General features: G+C 42.1%; 2 protein-coding genes across 6 annotated transcripts in view; one reads left to right on the top strand and one right to left on the bottom strand.

The window, feature by feature from the left end:
• Nucleotides 1-13,959, bottom strand: part of LOC137601293 (nectin-2-like) — a 75,570-nt gene extending 61,611 nt beyond the window's left edge. The window contains exon 1 of one of the 3 annotated variants that reach the window (XM_068323425.1): nucleotides 12,973-13,959. In XM_068323425.1, coding sequence (XP_068179526.1) covers nucleotides 12,973-13,057 — 85 coding nt within the window. In that variant the 5' untranslated portion in view covers nucleotides 13,058-13,959. The remainder of the gene's footprint in view (nucleotides 1-12,972) is intronic. The other 2 variants (XM_068323426.1, XM_068323427.1) reach the window with 2 other exon arrangements.
• Nucleotides 13,960-15,836: 1,877 nt separating this feature from the next.
• g6fl (g6f-like) lies at nucleotides 15,837-25,565 on the top strand. Of its 3 annotated transcripts, none has more exons than XM_068323995.1 (11): nucleotides 15,837-16,053; nucleotides 16,912-17,244; nucleotides 17,520-17,786; nucleotides 18,106-18,141; nucleotides 18,458-18,793; nucleotides 20,425-20,676; nucleotides 23,735-23,857; nucleotides 24,158-24,231; nucleotides 24,467-24,493; nucleotides 24,839-24,885; nucleotides 25,238-25,565. In XM_068323995.1, the coding sequence occupies exons 1-11, from the start codon at nucleotides 15,981-15,983 to the stop codon at nucleotides 25,275-25,277; spliced, it is 1,608 nt and encodes a 535-aa protein (XP_068180096.1). In that variant the 5' UTR covers nucleotides 15,837-15,980; the 3' UTR covers nucleotides 25,278-25,565. The 3 variants fall into 3 exon arrangements, with proteins under 3 accessions (XP_068180096.1, XP_068180097.1, XP_068180098.1); XM_068323996.1 differs by having other exon boundaries at nucleotides 25,262-25,564; XM_068323997.1 differs by having other exon boundaries at nucleotides 15,844-15,927.
• Nucleotides 25,566-25,611: the final 46 nt, after the last annotated feature.

The following is a 25,611-nucleotide window of genomic DNA, read 5'->3' as shown; positions in this document are numbered from 1 at the left end:
CTTTCAGTTGTTCTGCTGCCATATGTGCCTTAGTGACTGTAGGCAGTTCCATGGTACATGACGACATGCAGATGCCTTCTTTAATTGCCCAATCAAAATATGCTCATTAAAACCTGTCAGTCTTAACTTTACAAGTGTGATAACATAGTATAACAGGGGGAACACTATAGGCACCATCAAGAGAATCTGTAGTTGGGCTCATTGAAATGATCAACAATGGTTCCTTTATACTCATTTGCATTAATGTGCATTAATGGAAATGGAGCATGGGGTCATTGCATATATTCAAATACAGCAAAGAGGTGATCATGATTCAAAATTTCTAATCTCTAGCATGAAATCACTGCTAAAGATTATAAAACTACATCCTCTTTCCTGATTGAGGTTGAGACAAACAAAATAAATATTCACTGTTTTGTTTATCTAAAATGTAAAGAAATTGATGATACATAAAAACAATTTTATTCCACCTATCAATCCAGTAAGTGAAATCAGGTGAATGTTGAACAATTATATTAACCAATAAAAAGTGTTTTTAGAGGGACTCAAATAAGAGCTTCCTATAAAAATTGATTCAGGTTTAGGACTTACATAAAAACGCTCATATTGAATTATGTATTCAATACATAATCAGATGCTTAGCTATGATATCATACCCTATATCTGATTTTTCAAGGCAGTTAATCCACCATCAGTATTGAACGATCAAGCAAAGCTCGAGTGCATTTGTTATGCTTGACAAATGAATACAGTATAGATGGAGATTACGAGAGTGTTCGAAAACACTACTGGTTAGGGGGGAAAAGCATCATTAGTACTGATGACTTCAGAGATAACTTGCTCCAGAATGTGATGACTTCCCAAGAAGAGTGGAGTGGAGTGAGTGGCTATAAACATTAGAAGATCATAGACAGGCTGCCTCCTACGCCGTGCATATTAATACTTCTAATGCTGCAAAGCTCAGTTTGTCACAAGTTGACACTGCATAATTATGTCATCTACAAGGGACCGGCTTTTTAAAGGGCAAACGAGTAGTGCAGTGTGTCTGTTGAATAGGCTCTACATTTTATAATATCAATATACACCCAAAGAAAGGCTTACTTTAAGCTTGTTAGTACCTTTAAGGGTACATTATGGAGATAACGTCTGATCTAGAGTTACCGGAAGGGCAGCAGCACTGAGAATGGCCGCTCTGGTGAATATCTTAATATAGCCAGTCATTCTTCTGTAGGAGGTCCTTTAACAATAAACAAGAAGCCAATTCTTTAAGTAGCATCCTGACTGACAGGAACACCCATCAAACACCCAGATCCCATCACCCATGGCCTCTCTCCATCTATCAATCCATCCTGAGCGCTCTACCTCCATCTCTCTCTGTATGCATAAACGAGAAGAAGATGGGAGGAGAGGAAAAGAGCGAGAAAATCAAAGTAGGACGCTCACACCTGATAAAAACAGGCCGATTCAGGTCCAGAGAGGAAAAAGCTGGGGGGGAGAAAGGCAGGAAGCAAACTCACAATGGACTGAGGTGATGACAGGAGAGACAGGAGAGAGTCATCTGGAAGGAATGAGGAGGAAAGAAATCAGAATGGAGGAAGGGAACTGACTGGCACGGGGACGACAGCCAAGTGAACAGACATACAAGAGGGAGTCGTGTAAAAAGAATGCAGAGGAGATGGAAAGAGGAAGGCGGGATGATGGAGGAAAATGGATGACATCAATAATCTATGACTGATAAAGCAATTCTGTGTTAGAGTAAAGAATACAACAGAGTGAGACGGTGGGGGGAGTGGGGAGTGAGAAAGAGAGAAGCAAATGAACAAGGTAAAGTTGAAAGGTGGTGCCTGGGGGACTTCTATTTAAAGCCAGAACAATTGAGAACACTTGTGTTAGTTTACACAAGCAGAGGAACCACATCCTCTTCTTCCCCTCTCACCCCCCCCCCCCCAAAAAAAATCTTCCTGAGGCTGCGTCTATTTAAATGTGTGCATAAAAGGCCAGTGCTACTGCTCTAATCATGGCTGGCATCACAGATTTTTTCCTCACTCCTCCTCCCCCCTCTACCTTTCCTCCCCCCCCCCAGCATACAGTTTTCTCTGTCACACAGACCCAGCGCACTGTCGACACACACATCCATGTGTGCAACCCGCGTGACTGTGCCTTGCTAGGGATGAATTCATGAATCACTGGTGCACGAATCAGCCGCGAGCTGGATGCAAGAACAGGAAAGTGAGGAAGACAGGACGAGGACAGAAGTAAGCGGTTAAAGTGTTTCCTTTAAAAGCTTTTCGAAAATGTAGGGTTCAGGAGATGGCTTTTGGGAACCTGAGGGAGTAAAAACACACCCATTGGGCCTCGGTGATAAGTACTAGGCAGCAGAGAAAATGTTGTTTCTCCTTGCCTCGCCTGTTCTCCCTCCCAGGTCTTCCTTAAGAGCCCAAGACACCCCCCCCCAAAAAAACTGAACAGCAGCCAGACGAATAACGACCAAGTTTGTTATGGATAAATGCGGTCCTGGAAATATCCAATTTTCTGCATACAAGTATCAAAGCTTTGTGTATCTAGAAATTCTTTGAAAATAAGACAACACAGTGGTCCATCCACTCACACACACACACACACACACACACACACACACACACACACACACACACACACACACACACACACACACACAATCAGACCCTCTATCAGTCTCCTTTTACAGAAGAACTACCCTATCATCTCTTATTATAGACACTTTCCCTCTATGACCACCACTCAAAAGTAGGTCTGCCCACCGATACAGGTGGATGCAGAGTGGGAGAAGAAAGTATGTTGGGGGGTAAGGGGAAAATAGATGGCCTTTCCAATGGTCTCCCTCAGCTCACCTCGATTATGGGTTAGAGTCTGCAGGGCAGAAAGAGGGGGGGGTGGTCTCTAAGTTTAGTTGAAAACAATAGTGTCTCTGTTTTCAGTAACACCAAGTGCATTATTCTGTCTAGGATCAGACAGCTGCCTGCCTGGGTAGAAAACATTTCAAAATTGCTGCCCGTGAATGACGTTGTTTTTTTTTAACAGTGCACCTACATATATACAAATATACAGTATATACGTAATGTACATATGGATTCTGAATGTACATTTTAAAATGCATTAAAACAAGTCCAAGAAAGTTCTAAAATGCATTGATGGCACAAATGGAATAGGAAACCAATTTGCTTGTTTAACACACATACAGCGTTTATTTTAATCATTGCTAGATCAGCCACTTGCTTCTTCAAATAATGATTTTGCCTCATCATAACAAAACATAATGTAGTAGATGTAGTTTCAAATTGCTTGTATTATAGATAAACAGTCCAAAACCCATAACAATTCTTTTAATAATGATGGAAGTCAGAAAAAAAACTACAGGAAATAAGCTTAATAAACAGACTTCAAGGTTCTGTGAAATCAATGACTAATCAAACCACTAATCACAGTTATTTAAAAGTGAAATGTGTATAGTAACTCCTGTTTTCCAATCTAATATTTTGCCACATCAGCGTGTTGGTCGCTCAGGGAAAAACATAAGTGTCATTATTGAAAAGTGAAAGTGTTTTGGAACAGCAGCAACCAAGACATAAAGCGACAGAACCTGTAAAGTCACAGAGAAAAATCACCGACTCGACACTCTGTTGACTCTGTAACTACTGAGTAACCACGTTCCTCTGACATCAAAGCCAGCAAAAAGCTTCATGTAGTCGAGCAGCTGCATGTAAACCTTGCGTCACCATGGACAATGCTCAGCATGCCATGCAGTAACGTGAAGCATGCCACCACCGGACTCTGGAGCGGTGGAAATATGACCTGTAAAGTTTGGTGTCGGGGGGAGGGTAATGGTCGAGAGTTATTTTTCAGGGATTTGGACCCGTAAACCCTTAGCCCTAGGGATAGTTCATCTTCATGCTTTAACATATCAGGACATTTTGCACAATTCTATTCTTCCAACTTTATGGGACAAGTTTGGGAAAGCCCTTGTTCTATTCCAGGATGACAAAACAAGGTCTGTGAAGACATAGTGTTGGTGAGCTGGGTGTGGAAGAACATGACTGGCCTGGAAGGAGCTCTGAACCTCAACTCAACACAACAACTTTGGGATGAACTGGAACACCAATTATGAACTAGGCCTTCTCTAACATTAGTGCCTGACCACGCAAATGCTCTTCCACATGGATGGTCAATAAGTCCAAAAGACACATTCTAAAACCTAGTGGACACAGTTCTCAGAGGAGAAGACAAGGGACTAATGAATTTCTATGAATTCAGTAGGTGAAAGGGAAAGGTGTTGGCAGGCGTGGGTTTGAAGACACAATGACAAAGTGAAGATTCTTTACCAATCAGTGGTCAGCAGTACATTAACGCCACCTTTTACTACCGGCTCAACTTTTATGGACTCTGCTCGGAGGCGAGACTGAAAAGTTAGTACCTTAATGAAAAACCAGAAAGACGTGTAGTGAAAATGAAATGAATTGTCATTAAGTCTGTTTTCTTTGTCATAAACTGTAAATTAATCCCTGAAAATGTCCTATCTTTGATGTGATATTCTTGTAGGATGAGTCAAGCTCCATTACTGGCCTGATAACTGCCAGTGGGGGGGATGAGTGTGTGACGGTGCCTCGCAGCAGGGGAGTGGACACCGTCAGCATGATCCCATCGATGCACAACACGTTGGCTCTGTCTCCATGAAATAAAATCCTGCATCTGTTTCCATTTCCCTGCCTCGCCCTTCATGCTTAGCTCACTTATGAGATTTTGTTCTGTCACTTTGCTTTTTTCCACCACATTCTCTGCACGGCAATCAAGTGATTCAACCATCAAATCAGCCTAACATCCCTGGAAGTTCAATGCACACGTGCATGCGGTGGGTGGATGTACTAGTTGTTTGCTGCACGTTTGCGGTCCAAGGAGGTGGCGGCGATGATTTGGCAAAGGAGACAGAGGAAGAGCAGTGTGAGATAACAAAAAGGAGGGGCGAGAAGGAGTGAAACACTGTAAAAGTGTCACAGCAACTTAACCTTCAAAAAATATCCACCAGGAGGGAGTGGTAGGGGGTGTTTGTGGTCATTAGTATGGAAAGAGGGAAAGAAGGAGGGCTGTCCATGTGAGAGAGACTGACTGATGGGTTGAAGGAAAGAATGAACAAAGTTGAGATAAGAAGATACAGATACAAGTAACAGAAATATCTATGCAGGAGGATGGGGGAGGGCTGTTAAGGAGGTATGAGAGAGTATGAGTATGAGAAAGAACAGCAAGAGTGGGAGCAAATCAGAGGAGGAGAGATAAAGCAGCGAAAGCTTGAACAGAAACTCTGGGACTAATATAGGTGGAACAGACAACTGGGGAATTGGACAGTGGGATGGGAGTGGAGAAGAAGAAAGAGCAAGAAAGGATTAAGGAGAATGAGAGTAAGAGGATAGAGGAAAGTTACAGACATTCCAATTACAGAAGCAGAAATGAGGGATTGATGACTAAGAACAGAGAGACGGAGAACAAAGAACAGGGTGAGAGGAGGAAAAGTGATATAGTAAAGTAGTTTACTGAGCAAATTGATCAATTATGTGGACCAAATTACAAATTGAAGGAAGTCAGACCATTAAGAGCGGAGGTAAATAGGAAAGGACAGAAAAGGAATGCATTAAGATTGACGAGCGGACGAGTGAGTGGCAGAGGGGTGAAAGTGGTCATTCTGAGAGCATGTAGTCAGCTGAGGAATGAGACTAATAGCCTGAACAGAAGGAGGACCTGCTCCTCAAGAGGAGCCACACCAAACACTCCATGTTGACAAAACACAGGCCTGCCTTCTAAGCGAAATCTGCTTCTCTATTTGACCTTAATGTGCCATCGCCTTCAGGGAAGGATTTAAACGTTACTGCCATTTCAAGGCGGCAACTGCGCAAGCTTTATCAGCATAGCGTGGCAGCACATTGTGAAAGCGAAACAAATGATGGGATTGATATCAGTAGTAAGATAGTCATAGGGTCACAACAACAAGAGTGTTACAGCAGGCTAGTATTGCGAAATACAATACAGACTCTCCGATCGAAAAAATAAATCTGTTGTGCATTATCTTCTCATCTCACATTTCTGAGATGACATCTGTGGAATAGTATGACAGTAATCAGTGTGTGTGAGTGTGCAATTCTTTTTCATTACTTTTTTCCCTCTTTTCCTGGAATCGTGGTGGGATCAGAAGGAACTGAAGGCATTTAGTGAGCAGATTTTGGGGATGCATGACTTTGTATCCAGCTCCCAGAGCCCTGACACGACCCTGTTGCACCAAATTCAATTTCCTCCTGTAGTCAACTTGTCTGCTGCTGCTGATAAGTTTGAATTTGGCATGACCTTGTCAAAGTCAAATGTGACATCTAGGTGTTTCAGTATTTATGGTGGAACAAATGTGGGCAGAAAGGTCACAAAAAATGGTTGTTTTGTTGCTAGTAACTGATGAAAAGCAATAGAAATGTATGGAAACAGAGGACAAGAGGTCATAACAGAAAAACCAATTTGATTTCTCACAAATTACGAGCACAGAGGACACACAGGAGGCATTGGTGGAGGAGGAGGAGGAGGGGAAAGAGAGATGTTTCATAGTGCTGTCATGCCCACAGAGCGAACCCTAAATATTTTCAATATCACATAAGGGCACTGCATCATCCACCATTCAATACTGGATCGATAACGCAAACCACCTTCCACCTCGCAAACTACATTTAGACACATTAAGGTGACTGCTAATGAGCTGCCAGTGTATATGTAAAGGACTCGCAGAGGAGGACACGGTCAAGGGCCTCCGTGCTGAGTTGCAGAGATCTTCTGAGTACACTATAGGGAAGATGTTAGAAATAACAGAACGTGACGAAGACGAAAGAAAAAAGGAGGTAGACGTCGAGGAAAGGGCACAAGTGAGGACACAAAATGGAAAAGAGAGACAGTGCAAGCTTTCTCCTATTGACAACGGAGGGCTGTTAAATATATTTAGGCTCTAAGAGAGAAAAGAAGAGGGGAGGGAGGTGCGACTAAATTACAAATGAGCTGATAATTCTTGGCCTCTTTGGTTCACTCCTTCAGTTTTTTTTTAAATCCTCCTTCATCCCCTCTGCCAAGATGCTGCAGCGTGGAATTTGAAAATGTCGACATCCTAAACCCCCCACTCACCGCTGTGCTCCTCCTCGCCGATTTTACTACAGCAGGGTCACAGAGACTTCCATCTCCCAAGTCTAGTTAATTAAGGGGATTTCATTTTAAAGAGTTTGGCTGCCTTTCAGTGGATCTTCAATTGGAATCACTTCTCATTTTCCACGTTGGCTGAGCCGGAATGTGTTGACCTGCATCTCACTGAATTCCGTGTAGGGTTTGTTAGATGTAGGGAAATGCAGATTTGGTAGAAGGTAACTTGACTAATGGTGTGTAAATGTGTATGCTACTGGAAAATATACCAAGCCACATGCCTTATAGCATTTTTAGAATAGATAAGCTGCTGGCATGCTACTTCCGCTAAATGCACTGTTTTCATACTCACCATTATCTAAAAACGTGGGTGGTTAAAGCACTTCACAAATTGGTCTCCTGTTGCAACCTCACATCAGTGTGTGTGCTAATCCACGCACATTCCGCATATATAGCAGTTTAACCCAACGCTTCTGCCAAGAACACCATTGACCCATGTACAGTTGTGTTTCTAAAAAAAACCCCAGCTGCTTCTATTCATATTAATGACATTTGGCATGTGTTATAAGATGAAGATTTCTGCTTATTTTCCTTTGAATCAGATGGGACCAATTCCAATGGTCTGGTAAACACGGGAGGCAAAAGTAAACATCCCTGGGGGGGGGGGGGGGGGGGACTCAGTGCAAGATTGCCACAGGCCGCCCCACCCCGTGCAAGCACGAGCATGTAGGTGGAAGACAAAACATGAGACTTGGGACATGGAGATCAAGCCGTTAAAGATACCCGTGTTTTGGCTCCACCGTTGCTTACAAGTTGGAAGAAAGGCATCTTCAGAGAGTCGATTAAATGAGCAGGGAGCTGCAAAAATTGGACGTGATAAAAATTTCTGTGGAAAATAACAGGGCTGCTGATGAAGATGATGCACTGCTTCCTCAAAGATGCAGCAAGGCCAGATTCAGACAAAATCGGGCGTGTTGTGTGGCAGCGTGGGAGGACACAACTGAATGAGCATGACCATTTGGTCAGTGCACTTCACTTAAATGGCACCCAGGAGGCAGTTACACGTCCGAAAAGTTTGCAAAGTTACTAACTTCTGCCGGTCACACAATGTTTTTTGGGGAACTGAGTTACACAGCAGAAACTTGGGATCAAGACTGCATGATCACACTATTGACCAGCTGTTGTTATTATCAGGATATGTGATTGGCCAACGCAGCTACAAGTTGCACTCTTGCAAGAGTTCAAACTCTCTGGAAGGATGTTGCTTTTTGTGTTCCCAGAAAGGCTCACAGCCCACATAGCCACTGCCTAAGTGAGCAACCAACTGTAAAAATGAATGGCGACTGAAAAATATGTGCAGCAGCATGGTGGCCCCGTGGGTAGCCTCACAGCAAGAAGGTCTCAAGGTCTCAAGTTCAAATCCGACTGAGGACCTTTCTGTGAGGAGTGTGCATGTTCTTCTCCGGGTTCTTCCTCCCATCAGCAATTACATACAACATAGACAAATTGCAAATTCTAAATTGAAGACTGTTTAATAAAGTTTAAATAAAATCAACAAATTAAAAAAAAAAACTACAATAAGATGCTGCAACGTGTGTCAGAATAGCCGTGTTATCATATACACATAGTCCTGTGACACATGCAGCAGGGTTGAGCTAATTACCACACACATGCCGGTGAAAGACACTGAAATGTGTTAAGTTAAATGTAAACACAATAATTATTGTCGACTGTCTTCCAGCCTACATTCAAGGGCTTCAGGAGAAAAAACTTTCTTGTCACTGTTCACTTCATCTTCACCGCGAGGCGCAGGAACAGTCCATTAAACACGGGCCTGTGGGGGTTATCTGTCGTTTGTGTCTAAATATCATTACTCATTCTCAAGTTTGAATACTCTTGACTTCAACTGAATAAACAAACAACCCAATAAACAGATGCAAGAAGCAAACACAACATGCAGTCAGTCTCAAATGTCAATGCATTAATGAACATGTGGTGATTGCCATACAGTTAAGGCTTATTGACATGAATGATTCAACAATAGCCAGGAGTCGGATCAATACGTTAAGAGATATTAAACTGCCAATGTGGACACATTTTAGAGCCTTAGGACAACGAGCAGCTGCTGAACATCGATGAGGCCATATCAAAAATTTAAGGGTGGAATAAATGACAAGAGGAAATGTGTCTAATCTGTGATCACATCCGAATTAATCCCCTTGCAACAGATTTTCGGAAAACAGCAGGCACGCTTTGATCAAAAGTGTTTTTCTCAAACTACAATCGCTGAAACAAATATGAGAGATACATCCCTGGTTGTGGCAACATCAGTTGGATTCTGGAGAATATCCACTGAAACTGCATCATCAAAATGTCTGTGAGACGTAAACCTCATAAGATGTTGAGGATCAACATCAACTTCTGTAGAAAAAAAAACGTGCTTCCAGCTGAACTGTTTAATATATCCATAAAAATATTTCCAGTTATTGCTAGTCCACTGTTGAACACGTCATTTCTAGGCACCCATTAAATATTACCACTTAAATTAAATCACTCTCTCCACTAAATAGTGAAATGACAGGTAATAATAGAAAGCCATTTAAATCATTAGACTCATTGAGTGAAATGCAAAAATATTTGCCTCAGTCTTTTAAAATTTGGTTCTTTAAAATTAATGGGACCAAATTTGCCTCACAATGTAGGCAGACATCCTCACCTGGTGTGAACCACATTAACTTGTAAATTTAAGCACACTTTTATCTGTGAATCGACTAATTCTAATGATGGGGTGGGCTATTGATGTGTCGTTTAAGCAAGAGTGTTCCCTCAGTGTGTGTGTGGGTGTGGGTGTGCGCGTGCGCGCGCGTGTGTGTGTGTGTGTGTCTCCATGCATGTGCCATGACCTGAGTTATATTTCCTTACACTTGTATAGACAACCACATATGACCTTTTCAAAATCCTTCTGACATTTACCGGGTTGGTGCAAATGGGCAAGGACAGCTCATTTACATAATGATGAAACCCAACTATGACGACCATTAGCAAAAACCAAACCTAGACCAAAGTCCCGCGCTCCGCTGGGACTAATGAGATACTAAGCACTTACTTTTTCATTCTTTTATTAGGGAGGCGAGGGAATAAACTGCAGCCGTGATCCATCAACTACAACTCTCCTCATAGAGTGGAACGTTCCTTTTCTGTTGTCGTGATGAATGATCCCCGGCTCGGAGTACAGTGTTCACACAGCACCTCTCCGTTTGGCTGAAGAAAGTTACAGCTAATAGTTTGAGCCATTGCACAAAGACATTAATTTCTCAGACTTGCCGATTGTAGGAAGGGGGGGGGGGCGTTGTGAGAATACTGGAGACTTTCCAGCCCTCTCAGGGGTCTTTATAGCACGAACTGGTATGAAACACACACAACTTTCAAGGGGCTAATGCAGCCCTGACCAACAACCAATCCTATAGCCAAGGTGACAGACTGCGATGAGGTCACAAGTGGTTAATTTTCCTGTTCACATATTGTTCCTGTCATAAAGAGCATGGCCTTCAGCCTCCAGAGAGCCTGGGGGTGGGGACGGGGGAGGGAGGCCGTTGGAATAAACCAATGACTGGTATCACTCAAACAAAAGCGCCGCACGGGAAAGAATGAAACACGGCTGGAAATAAAAAGAGACGAACAAGGCCTCCCCTCTACATCAACAACATACAGACGTGGGGGAGGGAGGAAGGGATGGCGGGAGAGAGAGGCGAGGTTTCAAGTGGCGGGTGGGAGAGGGGAGGTGGGGTGTCGTCTGTCTTAATCATTTGCTGCCCCTTTAGTTTTCCAGCCAATCCTAAACATCGGGCACGAAGCTGCGGCAGGCCGCCGGAAAGAAAACACTTGTTCCCTCCAAACGGAGGACAGCCATCAGGAGAAGCTTTGCATCTGAATTAACCTTGATGGAGGCTTTCAGGTACGGAGACAAACATCGGTTTATTTGTGTCAAGAGAGGGAGGCAGCCTCCTCCCCCTGCCCTGACCCTGCATGCCCACCAGTCTCTCAGGCAGCCAGCCAGCCAGCCAGCCACCCCCTGCATGGACGCGGCTTACTCAGCCAGAAAGACAATGCGGTCATAGCCGCGTACCCCCCATCCCAGACTCCCCCTCACATAAGCTCACCCCTCTGCCAATAAAAACATCACCATGGTAATGGCCCAAGCCTTTTTGACCCACATACATGGCCCTTCACAAATTTGACTTCAGGGCAAAGGGGGGGGGCTTATTATAATGTAATATAAGAGCTTAAACTGGACCCCCACCTGTAGCTTCTATTACATTTCACACAAACACATGCACTTAAATATAAATTACAATCCTGTCAGACAGTGTTGAATTTCAGATTAACGCTAGGCCATATTAAACTGAAAACTTTGCAGGGAATCAAATTACTTCTGTCAGGCACAGGGTGGAGGTGGAGGTAACTGGTGGCTGTCAGAGCTTCAGAAGAAATGTGGGGAGGGGGAGGGGGAGAAAGATGGAAAACAGACGAGTGAAAAGTTTTAAATACGTGTCTGCAGCTTAAGTGGCATGTCTTTATTATCCAAAAAAGGAGGTCAGGGGGTTTGCTTTGCAAAATAATTGAAGGAAGGAGAAAAAAAATGTGAGGAAAAACTAAAAAGCGGTGGTTCTGCTCATTCTGGTTAAGCCTTGCATTTTTTCCTCGCTCATAAATATGTAAAACCTTTTGTTGTCTCCCTCCCTTAAGCGCACTCCATGTTCTGTAAAATGAAATTGGACAAAAAAGGTCCACTTCATAAATAAATCAGACATGAACATGAGTTCAGAGCAACGATTACAACAAGACCACAATCATGTACATTAACACACACTGCTGACTATATATACTGTGGCTGTGCCAGAACTGGTCCTACATTCTTGCCCCAGTTACGACACAAAACACATAGCTGGGCCTACTGGTAGGGAGAGGAAATGTTGAACTGGTTTCATGACACACACATTCATGTGTAAATGGATTCGATGCATGCCGGGAGTGTTTTCACTCATTTTTTTGGACCTGCTCACCCTGACACTGGTGTCTGCAGGCATCCAAGAGAACTTGAAAACCACCTGAATTATTAACCTCTCTAAGGTCAGGTTACCAAAGCAGTGGGGGTGGCTTGTTTCAAATACTGACACCTAACTTACAGTAGAGGAAGAGGTGGCCTAAATGGACTAACTAAATAAGTTATAGAGGTAAAAAAAAAATTTTAAAAAAAGGGGAAAAAACATCCTGGTTGTCAAACAGTTGCAGCTGTTACATTAAGAGCTGTTTCAAAGCTTTTTTGTTTAATTTTTTTTCAACACAAGTGTCACTAATGGAAGATAGAGTGGATAAAACGAGCTGCGGTCGTCCAAAGAGGAAGACTCAGTTCCAACACTGCCGGACGTGCACCTGACGGGAAAAACACCTTGCCCAGTGGAGCCACACCTTAGACAACCAAATATGGCGTTGAGTCACCGACCGAAACTCGGATCAACGACAGATATCGAATCCTCGTGAATACCCGAAACAGTGAGGCATAGTTAATCCTGATAATCCGGAATTTAGATGTTTGCACTTATAAATTAAGCATTTACAGTTTGGATTATAACCTCGTCAGTACATCGAGTAAAGGAAATCACCTGAGGGATTTTCTATTCCCGTCTCCGCTCTGACAGGTTGTTGGTTTAAATTCTCTGAATTTACATTAACAAGACGGACATGTTTATTTATTTTAAATAAAAGTGATCATTTTCTTACCGTGTTGAAGAAGCATCGACGCGACCAAAAACAGCAGTCCGATCATGTTGAATTCGTCCCTCATTCGGGCGTCATTTTTCGCCATGGTCCTTTTTTTTAAATTTTCTTTTCTTTTCTTTCTTTGTTTTCTTTTATTTTTTGGAAACCAGATGGGTCAATCGATCTGAAATAACTCTGAAATCGACTTTCAGGTGCGGGTCAGTTTCGGTGACAAATCTCACTCATTCAAAGCGGAGAGAAAAAACAAAAAAAAAAAAAAAAAAAAACTTCCTCGGCTACAGGACAAGACCAGAGGTCCGACGGAGGTTGGTTCGAGTCCCTCACTAACACCGGCTCTTTTATTCACTGTTAAGAACGACTGACAATCCGCCAGAACGGGTCCCGGTGACGCGCAGGTGAATATGTCCCTCAGCTGGTGCGCTCGTGCAATGAAGTGCTGCCGCGCTCGCGCTCCACATACAACTAGTTCCGCCGAGCGCGCGGCTGTCAGACTGTGTGTAAGTGACTGGGTGACGTCATCAGGCTGAGAGGCGTCATAGCACCCAGAGAGACAGAAAAAAAAAAAAACCAAACAACTACCAGGACTTGTTGAAATCGATAAAAATGTAACAACCCCCTAACTTGCAAACTTAACTTCCACCGATGATTTCTAAAAATGATCAATAAAAAAAAAAAAAAAAAAAAAAAAAAAAAAAAAAATTTAAATAAATAAATAAATAAAGTGAGCAATAGGTTTTTTTTTAACTTGTAAACACAAATTACTGTATGTTAAAGCTCGAACTCTATTCAGAAAGGTTTCTTTATAGCTTTGTTTTTCTGCTGCTCAGATCCGTGCATCCACGCACAATACTACTTAAAAGTCACGCAAAAAACAAACAAACGTGCACAATCAAATTACAATGCATGTAAACGGTGTACCGGGAAAAAGGGATGTTCCGCCAAAAAGCAACACATTGGCTCAGTTACTATTTTATACCATGTAACCGAGGCAGAAGGCTGTGTTGCGTTGGGTTACGTTAAAACAGATGGTCCTTACGCCCTCTGCTGCCTGTTTCTCACAACAGAAAAGAGAGTACATATAAACAGCAGATGCCAAAGACAATAAACACTCATTAATGAACGGCAAAATACAAATCCAGTTGCAGTCAGCAAAATCAAATCAAGAGGAAACAGCTTGTCGTGTATCTATTTGCATACTCAAATAGATTTTCTTTTCTTCGCAAAAAATAACTTCCAATTCATTTTGCCCTATTTTCTGTGGAGCAGGGTGCATACCAGCATAGCGAAAGCATTATCTGGTTTAGGTCTAATCCCTATACCCAAGTGTTTTACAGCCAATGTAATTACATCTACATAAGTCCCACAGTTAAATAGTGCTGCTTGCTTCTTCCTGTTCTGCTCCATTGCTATGTTTCCGTCCTCTTATATGCAGACTCTGAGCAGAAAAGTGTGAATAAGCTGATATTGATCAAAAGTCAAACAGCATTTTGCACTCTAGAAAGTAACAGTTTTACTGTTAAAATATACTTATATTTTAAGATTGAGTCTTGAAAGAGACATGATGGTTTCTTTCTACTCCCTGCCACCATTGGTAAATGCACACTGCAATAATCTGCAATGCAAACAAAGCAGCCATGGGTTTGAAATGCCAGAGGCACTTTTCTATTGGATCCTATATAGCTGAATATTTGAGCGGCAACACATTTGGAGAAAGTGTGCAGGGACCACCCATATGGCCTTTTGCTACTTTGAAATCTTATGCATTCATGAAACAGATTAAGGTGCTTTAAAGAAAATAGTCACCAAATAGGGGATTTCATTCTTTTCCTCCCCAAAGTCATCAATTTTTCATGAACATACCAAACTGACCTTCACACTTTCCACTTTCTGGCCAACACCCACTTCACTTATACATTCCTCATTTTTAACCTTCCCATACTCCACATTACTTTTCTATCTTTTTCCCTCATTCCTCCTTTCTTCTCTCCCTCTCTCTACCTCCTCATGTGTCACTCAATTTGTCCACTTGTCCTTCACTTCTTACTGCCATTCATCCTGTCCTCCATCCTCATGCTCTCCAGGGTCTGTGGCAGTGATAATGAAGCACATATTTAACAGATATTAGCTCATTGGCACTGGATTCATTAGACAGAGCCAAGGCTTATGATGATTATTTACCCACAGAGGAAGGGCCACAGTGTCAGCGACAGGGTTTTCTGAAGTCACACCACTGGGTCGCGTCCCTGCTACACTCTCATACTCTCCGTCTTTTTGAACACCTTTCCCTCCATATTTCTCACTTTCACTGCGATCCCATCTTTTTCTGTTTCACTGTCATTAGACACCCACAATACCCGCAATCCCTCCTTTTCTCTATCTCTCTCCACCGCCCCCTTTCACCCAATGGTAATTATGGAAAATCTGTAATAGTGCTCAGAGGAGCTGATAATACCTTTAGCTTAATTAAAGACATTTATGGGATGTAAAGACATGTAGCCTGGGGGCTGCCATGCACCCACACTAACCCAAACTCTTTATTTCTTGCTTTTTCATCTCCCATAAACCCTTGCTTTCTGCTCCTCTTATCATTGTTTCTGTTTCATGCACAAATTGTGATACACAAAAGTACATGCCTATTCCTTTTGTCTAAATGAATGTTAGGGTCAGAAATTCTGCAACTAATTGCCTAGAAGTCTGAGCTATGAGACAGGCATATATTAAATATGGGGCTATGGTAATATCAGTATATTTTATCAGCCTCAAACACACACACACACACAGACACAAGTGATGGCAATGACAGTCCTTTCCTGCTGATTATCCCAGTGTTGTTGGTGCTGCATCCTGTTGGGCACAGTGGACTTGTTAACATGTCAGTAAGGGACACTAGTACTACTGCAAGAAAGTGAACAATACTCGACATTTTGTAGCAACCTTAGAAAGGTCGCCGTGTTGGTGAGACACCTGGTGCAGTGAAAGTGATAATTTTTTTTTCCCTTCAATGCGTAATGGAGGCTGGTTTTCTCACCTTTATTCTCATTTCTTCCTTTTCGGTATATTCCTCTCACACTGGCATCACAGGTATGATTCTCTTCATTTTCACTGTGCTTGAAACTGATGTTTCTGGTAAAGGAATCTACATTTCCCAGCTAATTTTAGGTTTTGAGTGCAAAATATAAATGAACTTGTTTCGTTAAAAGTAAAGAATGAGTCAGACAGAAAGTTTTTCAGCACCCCGGGTTTACAGTTGGAGAAGTTTAAATATGTCGTATTAAGTTAAGATGAGGGATGTCTTGTGATTTCTTGGGGCTCCTCCTGGTGCAGTTTCAATCTTATCTCCTAATTATCTTTAATTTTATCTTTAATTATACAGCCCTGTTAATCTCGAATGCACGTCAGTGCATTTGAAATCATTCACAGCGATCCATTTTATACAAGACAAAATACACGGTTCTTTTTTTAATGTGTTGAAAACCATTTTCAGCTAACAAAATGCTTTCTCTGTTTGCCAGTGTTCATCAAATCTAATGGATATTTTTCAGTCTGTTTAGCAGCCTAGAAAATTATTTTTTTTCCTATCCACCCAGTGCAGGTCAGCAAAAATACAAACAAACAAACAAACAAACTCTGTCACAAGAGAGAATCTGGCACAGAAAAAGATTAACTATGGAAGACGTTTTCCTTCTGAACAACTTCTACTGCTGAAGCCACAAATAAGCATCTGCAAAACACCAGGAGAAATTTTTACAAAGAAAATAGAATGTGGATTCTGTTGCTTACATTGTAAATACCGTTAGACGGCATCTCTTTGTGGCTCAGTGTGGGGGAAAGGATTATGCCAACACATTAAATGCACTGTAAAATAATACTAATTTTAATGCAGTCTTAGGAATTCAGCAATATCGTTTCCATGCTTCCACTTTACCCTCTCCTGCTCAGACTGGCATGATGTTGTGGTGGCCAGAGAGGACACATCTACCACCTTGGTCTACACTGATGCAACAGTGAGGGGTGCTGTGTCCATCAACTGGATGGCAAAGACAATCGGTGCAGATGAATGGCAACTGGTTCTATCAGCCAACAACAAGAAGGAGTTCTCTGGTGGCGCCTCAAAGTCATCCATGCGACTGACTGATCCCAACTTTCAGGACACCGGGGTTTTCTCTCTGTTCTTTGTTCCTAAAATGCAGGATGGCGGTCTCTACTCATGCTTGATAAAGCAAGAAGGTCGGAAACTGAAGGAGAGGATTATCCTCTTAGCTATCCTCACTGGTAAGAAAACAATCATCAAAAGTAAATCATCAGTATTACGTACAAATAACTAAGTGCCTCTAATAAAGTATATTTTCTCATACAAAATATTTCATCCCTCTGCAGCTAGTTACGTTTAATATTTTATAACAAAATCACATCAGGTAATAAACCTTGTTATATGTTGTTTGTTTTGAACTTTTAACTTCGTGTAATGGATGGGTCTTTTGCAAATTTAAACTTAATGGAATATTTTTTTTCCATCCCTGATTTCTTGCACCATCCATCATCTCCAGTCACTGTTGAACCTGCTGCACCCGTTTGGCAATATAGCACCCTACAGCTGATCGCCCGTGTGACCCCTGACTTTGCCGTCGCCATGATCGCCTGGGAATCACCGGGGGGGATGTCCATGAAAAGCGAGAAACAGCCACACCGGGGCACTGTGGCCAAATTGCCACAAGTCCAGACGAGCGACAGCGGGAGCTACACCTGTAGGGTTCACCCCTCAGGGAACTGCAGCACCCCTTTCTTTGCCTTCAATGTGGATGTGACTGTTGATGGTGAGATTGGTTTTAGAGGGTGAAAGTGAACGTAGCGAGGAACAGAATACATCTGTTGTTGCTTCTGTTGATGGTTTGAGTGGGCATCAGTGGCAGAAACTCCAGCAGCAGCATTATTTATTTAAGAATCCTGTCTCTACAGTTCTTCAAAGTATTTACTTTTATAGAACAGTTCAAAAGTCTACTGTGGGTCTCCACTAAAATTCTCCAGTGCTCCTGTGAATATTATAGCGTCTACATTTATATATTATTCATCATTTTCTCTCCCCCCGCCCAACCAACTCACCCCATTCTCATCTTGCCTCCCTTCTCTCCTCAGCTAACAATGTGGCCTCATTCACCAATATAACACATGGTGAGTGACTTTGTAACACAAGCAGTCTGAAAGTCCTGCGTCAGCATCTTGCTAATCAGGCAGAGCAGAAAGCATATAAGAACGTAATCCCTATTGTTGCAGGAATTTTCACCCTATCTCTGTTTCAGCGCTCCCTTACTTTCTATTCTGTTTCGTCTTTCTGCCTTCACCTCACTCTCCATCCAACATCTTCTTTTTTCAAAATTCCCGTTGATGTTTGCTTGCGCCATAAAGTTTTCATACATTTCATCTTCCTGTCTCATGGATTTAAACATTCCGATTTCTCTTCTTTTACCTTCTCCCTGCTGGTCTTCAGGTACTGTTATCTCCACCGCCACTCAGGCTCACACATCCTTCACCCTTACCTGTCATGGGGTCCAGGGAGACTATGTCCTGCTGTACTGGAGACATCCAGATGTGAGGAAGCAGAGCAACTTGAGCCTGGTGTACCAGTATGATCGATGGAGGGGCTCCTCCCCGACGACTAAGCAAAGCAAGAGATTCCAACTTGCTGGCCCACCCTACAACGCTGAGGCCGGGAGCTTCGCCTTTCTGTTCACACCTGGTTTGAAAGATAGCGGGCTCTACATCTGTGAAGTGTTCCTCAATGACTATGCCTACAGCCAAAGGACTCTTCTCAGCGTGCTGAAAGGTAAAGAAAAGAGCGAGGAAAAGGTGGATGAGGGGAATGGATTTTTAAATGTCTATATATATAATTTAACATGACATTTTCTGCATGCTAAAATGCATACCCCATTCAAAGAAAGCTGGAACACAAATAGATTTATTGCGAATGGAGAAACCAACAAATTGATGTTCAGGATGACACCAGAATAGCTTTTATGCCCCTGGAGATATATTCTACAACACCTACAGTAGGTGTTCAATTAATATCTGGTAACACAAGGCTAGTAACACATAATTCATGGAAGTGTTATATTGATATTCATCATATCATTGATTAAACCCAACTGGTTAGAGGAACATGCATCTGCCAACATTTAGGGAAATATGTTTATGTTTGTTTGCACAGGAACCAGAAATATACAATCGAATTTAACAGGGAGAATATGATACCATGTGTGGCACATGCTTTATAGCACACCTTTGAATGGAATTTATACTCAGTTGTTCACATGAAGGACTAATAAAATAGAGATTGAGAGAAGGGGATGGGGGCTCCTGGGGCTATTCCATCCAAACGGCATGCTGGCATCCTAAAGATGAAAAGTCTATAACAACAGTTCCTACGTTTGAAAATATATCTTATTTGCTAAGCTTGGCTGATAGCAAGTATAACATAATTACAATACAGCATCATTATCATTATTGTACATATTTGATTTATTTGTTCTATTCATATATTGAAAGGTAAAAATGAGCAAAACACTTGTTGATAGTTTTTCTTTCGATTTAGGCAGATTTCACCCATGGCAGAAAGAAGTATAATCCAGCTGCACCTACACGAACACACACACACACACACACACACACACACACACACACACACACACACACACACACACACACATACACATACCCAACATACACACCCACTCTCATAAGATGCGCTGTCATGGTAGCCTTGGAAGGTTTTAATAATTACAACCCCAGTGGCATCCATCACAGCTGCCCAGACATGACCAGTCGATCCGTCACTGTCACTGCCGTTGTCACCCTGCTTCACACATCTGCATCCTTCAGTCATGCACGCACGCACACACACGCCCACACGCCAGTCATGTGAGGCATATATTTTTACCTCACCTCATTATAAGTATCATTATGTATGATTATAACTGCTGCCCTCCTGCTATGACTGTAGGTGGCCAACACTGTTCGAACTAATCAAGGTTGAAATGTGTGTTGTTTTGTGCATGTGTGGGGGGTCTGTGGAGCTTGATTACACCCAGATGGATTCTCATTTCAGTTTGATGAGACACTAAACATCAGTCACAGTCAACCAATGCATTAGCAGCAAATCACTTTAATGAATATATATTATTTTGATCCCACTCTGGATTGTTCTTATTTTTTAATATCACTTTCCCTTTGCCCCATCACTCTCTATCTGTCCTTGGCCTTTTCTATATTCACACATACCCTTTCACTCACTTTCTCATCTTGGTCCTCCACTTTGTCATCCCTCATGCCTCCTTTTTTCACCTACTCATCTTTCCTCGGCCGTCTTTTCATTTGTTTCATCACTTTTTAACATTTCCTATTTATTATCTTCCCACATTCCTCTCATCTACCTTTTACTTTTCTGCATTCCATCCTCAGTTAAAACCAGCCTCTCGCCCTCAAAGCTGGAGTTGGAGTGCTTGTACAAAGAACGGTCCCAGGTCCAAAGGGCCCATTGGAATTACCAGGAGAAAAGTCGTAAGCTGCGCCAGTTAAGCAAGGGTCCTGGCAGCATCGTCACCATTCTGCCCTTGCCCATCACATCTGACACAGCTGGGAACTACACCTGTACCCTACAGCTGACAAATGGGCAGACTGTTGGGGCTACGCAAGCTGTAACCATGCAGAAAGGTGAGAGAGATGGTTTAGTCTTGCAAGTATTGTTTTCTGATTTTCTCTGGCACACTTCCTGTAAAGTTAGCAGAGATAATGAAGCGTGAATGTGAATGATTCTTGGATATTTGTTCTGTGAGGCATGTCATGGTGCAATGAAGACGACCGGTCATAACAGCTGACAGAAAGCCCATGAATTACAGTGGAAAACACTTCTGAAAAATACCATCTGTTACATTTGCTTAATGTAGGCAAAAAGGTGACAGATCAAGATTTCAGTGGAGGAATATGTTGTGGTTTGTAGATCATTTCCAGTGGAATTATAGTCGATGTCCCATTTTCCTTAAAGTCCACTTCAGTTCAGAATCCTCCGCTTAGCTTCCACTTCTATAAAATATAAAGTATAAAGGCTATCGTTTTTCTCATCACACTCACCCAGCTGATATGCGGATATAAGAAGACCTTAGGACATCTCTCCACAAAAACTAAATTATTCAGACTTATTGTATTGGTGGCTGTGGGGGAGCACAGCAAGACGTGACAGCTGAATGGATCCCTTAGCAGAGATGGGTTCACTCCCTGTACATCAATAGATCACTCGAGCTGAGGGGACCAGAACTCATCAAGATGCACGCTGATAGCGAGGCCATAAGAGTAATAGACATGGAGGTAAAGAAGAAGAGGGTGATTAAGACAGGAAGGATGAAATAGTAAGCAAAATTTCACCTGACTGGAGAAGTTCGATTACCAAAAGAGAAAAAGACACACACAATGGATGGCATATTTACCCTGGGATGGTAATGAGGAATTTAAAATGAGCAAAGTCAAAAGTTCATATGTGTGGATGACCTAGACTTGCAAGCGGTTATCATGAAATATAGAACAAAAGATCATGATTAATAATTAATAGCAAGACAATAACCAGTGACAGTTTTGTTTTGTTTTTAAAGTCGGGAATTACAATCAGTTTTATTTTTAATGCTTGAAGGTTGGCTTTAAAAGTTTCTGTTACTTATGGAAAATTTAGAGCTTATGGTATGGAATTCAGAGTTATCTAATGTGATCTAAATCAAAATTGAAATCAATGCATTATTGCAGAAATTAGAAAATTACAAAATAAAATTCCTTTCATGTGTGGCACATTGAAGAGAATGCAAACATGAAGCAGTCTCTTTGTTCTGCAGCTCATAAAATATATTCCAGTGTCAATGATGTTCTTCAATCATTTGATACCCATCATTAGTCAATCATTTGCAAAGCATTCAAGCGGTGTTTTGGTCTTCCTCCTATCAGTTTCCCATCACCTATTGCGCTTTACAACAGAGCAGATACAATTTTTACCTCACTTGAGCTCAAATAGGCAAGGTCATGAGGTACGGTTGACTGGGAGGAGAGTCGATATAAGAAAGGAGGGAAAGGTGTGCTGGATAACGATGAGACAATGTTGGATAGAGAGAGAGAGAGAGAGAGAGAGAGAGAGAGAGAGAGAGAGAGACAGGAAGGGGAGATGTGATGAGAAACTGGGGAAATGTATCCCTCGCCACACTCAATTAGCATAAATCATGTGTTAAAGCTGGCAGGGAGAACTGAGCAGGTCAGTCTTGGGGTCAGCACTCACCACAATATTCCATTAGCAACCTCTACACACACTTACTGATCAATTATCCCCTCACACAGCCAGTCATGATTGATTATGATGAAGTGAGTGAAAAGCTGTGAAACCAGGGTGAAGGTGGAGCACAAGGGCCAATCCTTTTACAAATAAATAAAATTTGTGGAAAGTTAATAGGATGCTTGGGCCAACTTAATATGTACATGCTTTGGGCGGCGCGGGGGTGCAGTGGGTAGTGCTACTGCCTCACAGCAAGCAGGTTCTTGGCTTCATTCCACCTGGAGCTTTCCTATACGGAGTTTCAATGTTCTTCAGATATCTGTATGGGTTCTCCGGGTTAAACTTAGGTGAATTGGCCACTCTAAATTAACAGTTGGTGTAAATGTGTGTGTGAATGGGTGTTTGTTTGTCTGAGAATTGGTTCTCATTTGACCTACCTGGTAAAAAAAAAAAAAGGTTTGAAAAAATTCATTTAGTCTCCAAAGATGCCGAAAAATCTGATTTCAAAAATCTGATTTCATTAAAAATATAAATTGTGTTAATCCTGAGGAAACTTTTTTGTGTAACGGACTTCTCTCTCTTTGTAAACCAAAGATGTCTGATTGCTTTGTGCTCCATGAACAGTGAAACAGGCAGCGGGAGAATACTTTCTCAGGCACATTAAATTACAGCAGTCTCTGTGGAAACAAGTACCTCCCTCTTGCTTCTCTTGTCGCCCCGTGGCTGTGTTTTGCAAGACTGATGTCATCATCATTATGCAAACAAACCTGACAAGTTTGATCACAGGCGTGAGCTCTTCCCACAAAACCTGACTGGGGCTGCGGCAAGCAAATGACTCGCTTGTATAATGCTTGTCATAATCATGCCTACGCATCCTCATTACCTGTTTTCTGAAGCTGTGCTGTCATAGTTTGGTTGAACAACCACTATTTATATTGGGGGTTTTTTTTCAGTTTTCCTACTGTCAGATACAATTTTCAAAACTACACCATATGAAAGAGGCATTTGTGAGGGTTTTTTTTGTGCTGCAGTCTCACAGTATCTGCTCTCTTTGATACCAGTGCTTTTCTTCTTGTCCACATTTCAAAATGACAGCGTTTACTGTCAATGCTGAAGGTCTGTCAAATCGATGTCTGCACAGTTATCACAGACTATTCACTTTGTCTGACAGAGCCTAGATTTTACCAACTTCTGCACTGCACACATTGTCTGTGACTGACAGCAGCATGATGCAAATGTATGTAACATGTTGATAGAATCTCTACTGCAACATGTCTTTAAATTCATCGCTCCAACCGTTCACCTGAATCACGGGTTGCCCCTTCTTGACTTGAATATGAACTAGGAATAGCTCCACTGCACATGACAGAACTTACCCTCGTAACTCTGCAAGTTTTTTATTTGTACTGTTCTTGGAAACATTCATGCTTTAATTTTCTGTCACTTTTATTTTGCCTATTGTAGAGAGTGTCGGTGTGACCGTGCACTCCCTTTCCCCTTCTCTTTCTGCTTTATTACTCCTGGTGCCCCTGGTTGCTGCGACTGTCTGTGTGTTGCTATGGAAACAAAAACACATTTCTGATCGCGGTGAGTCTTCCAGCATTTTCTGATTTGACAGCTTTTCCTGTTATGTCCGTCTTCGGCCCCTGACGGCTGCTGCTGACTGATGTTGGACGTGACATCCTCTGGGCATCTGTGTAATTAATCTGCCCTACCTCCTCCCTTCCTGTGTACTTCCATGCTTGTGGTTGTGTGTGTGTGTGCATGTGTGTGTGTGTGTGTGTGCATGTGCGCGTGTGTGTGTGTGTGTGTGTGTGTGTGTGTGTGTGTGTGTGTGTGTGTGTGTGTGTGCGTGAGCGTGTGTCACTCTATTCTTAACATTTTCAGGTATTGAGCAGTCACTGTCTGTCCACTCGGGTGAAGCAGAGAACATCTACGAGAATCCAGAGAGTGTCAGACAGGTGATGAATTCAGACATTTTCAAATATCCTGTGATGAATTTGCCTCCTCATTTTGTCCTTATCTCCCCCCCTGTCCCCTACCCACCGGTATTTCTCATCTCTTTTTTATTTCTCTCCCCCACCTTCCCCTTCGTCTCAGTTGTATACTTTTTCTCTGTTTTTCCTTTGATTACCATCATACCGTACTCCCTGTCACTTTATTAAACTTGTTTTCTGTGCTCTCCCTTCCCACCAGGCTCCTCTCGAGGGCTCAATCTACATGGTGAGTTATTGTCTCATCCCCTGAGCACACGCGGATGCGTGGTGCATATCTGTGTTCGAGGAGTTGTGATACTCGAGTCCACCAATGCATACAGACTCTCACTCCCTCTATTGGTCCTACTCTACGCTGTAAGCACATATGTCTTCCATCTCACCTCAGCTCTCTCAGACACACCCATCGCCTATCAGCTGTCACCCTTACATTAGTGGTATTAACAAATCAATCTCATTTCACAAGGTGCAGACATAAATCTGGCCTCTGGAGCATGGATCTGGCTCTTTTACATTCTCTTCGATATGCCAGTTCTTTTTTTGTTTCCCTTACCTATTTTCTTTTTTATGCAAGGATTTGAAGCCAAGAGGGGAGGATGATGTCTATAAGGAGCTGGAGCGGTAAGCAAAAAAGTCTTGCATCAGTCGTTTGTGCTTTTGCATATTGAACTATATGTGTGTGTGTGTGTGCTTATGCTGTCACTCATCTTGCCCCTCACATTCTTCTCACACTCACCAATCAAGCTGGCCTGAACATCACTGTGACACCGTGGCATAATATCACACCATGTGCTGACAGGCAGCGCTCCTTTGCTTGTGTGTTGTTGTTGCATGTCCTGTCTGTGTTTGTCTTCAAGGAAGAATAAAGACAGACTAGGGAGAGGAAGATTTTTGTGTGTTTGTCTTTGTGCCCTGATTTCAGATATGAACAATGTCAGAGTTGATCACTTACCCACATCTCATCCTCATCCAGCTGTCATATCCATTCTGTTCCCAGCTGCAGCAGAGAGTAAACAAAAATAACAACTGAATGTCAGAGTTGAGATGTGAAGACAACTTCAGTGCTTCAGGAAAAATGATCCTCTTGCGGACATGTGGTTCTCTGAGTAATTTATAACTGATTTGCTTTGATGTAATTATTTTTGGCTGCATGTATGAAATAATCAGATTTTTTTTTTTTTTTACCAGATACACCATTCAGAGTATGTGGTTGTAGCTGTTTTTTTCCCCACAGATTTTCTTGGTAATTTTTTCTTTAGCATTTTATTTTGTATAACTTGTACCAATAGGAATTTCTGTACTGTAATATAGATGGGTTAAATAAATGGTTGTTTTAAATGTTACTTG

This window comes from Antennarius striatus, chromosome 9 (assembly GCF_040054535.1).
Source record: "Antennarius striatus isolate MH-2024 chromosome 9, ASM4005453v1, whole genome shotgun sequence".
NCBI lineage: Eukaryota > Metazoa > Chordata > Actinopteri > Lophiiformes > Antennariidae > Antennarius > Antennarius striatus.
Note: the sequence above shows the minus strand (reverse complement) of the source record. Positions and strands in the feature narration are given on the sequence as shown.

Bases quoted from the DNA above. Each gene is read 5' to 3' on its own strand.
- g6fl (XM_068323995.1), top strand. From the start codon at position 15,981: ATGGAGGCTGGTTTTCTCACCTTTATTCTCATTTCTTCCTTTTCGGTA. The intron at 18,794-20,424 runs GTAAAGAAAAGA...TTCCATCCTCAG, and splicing joins TCTTCTCAGCGTGCTGAAAG to TTAAAACCAGCCTCTCGCCC. The intron at 23,858-24,157 runs GTGAGTCTTCCA...TAACATTTTCAG, and splicing joins AAAACACATTTCTGATCGCG to GTATTGAGCAGTCACTGTCT.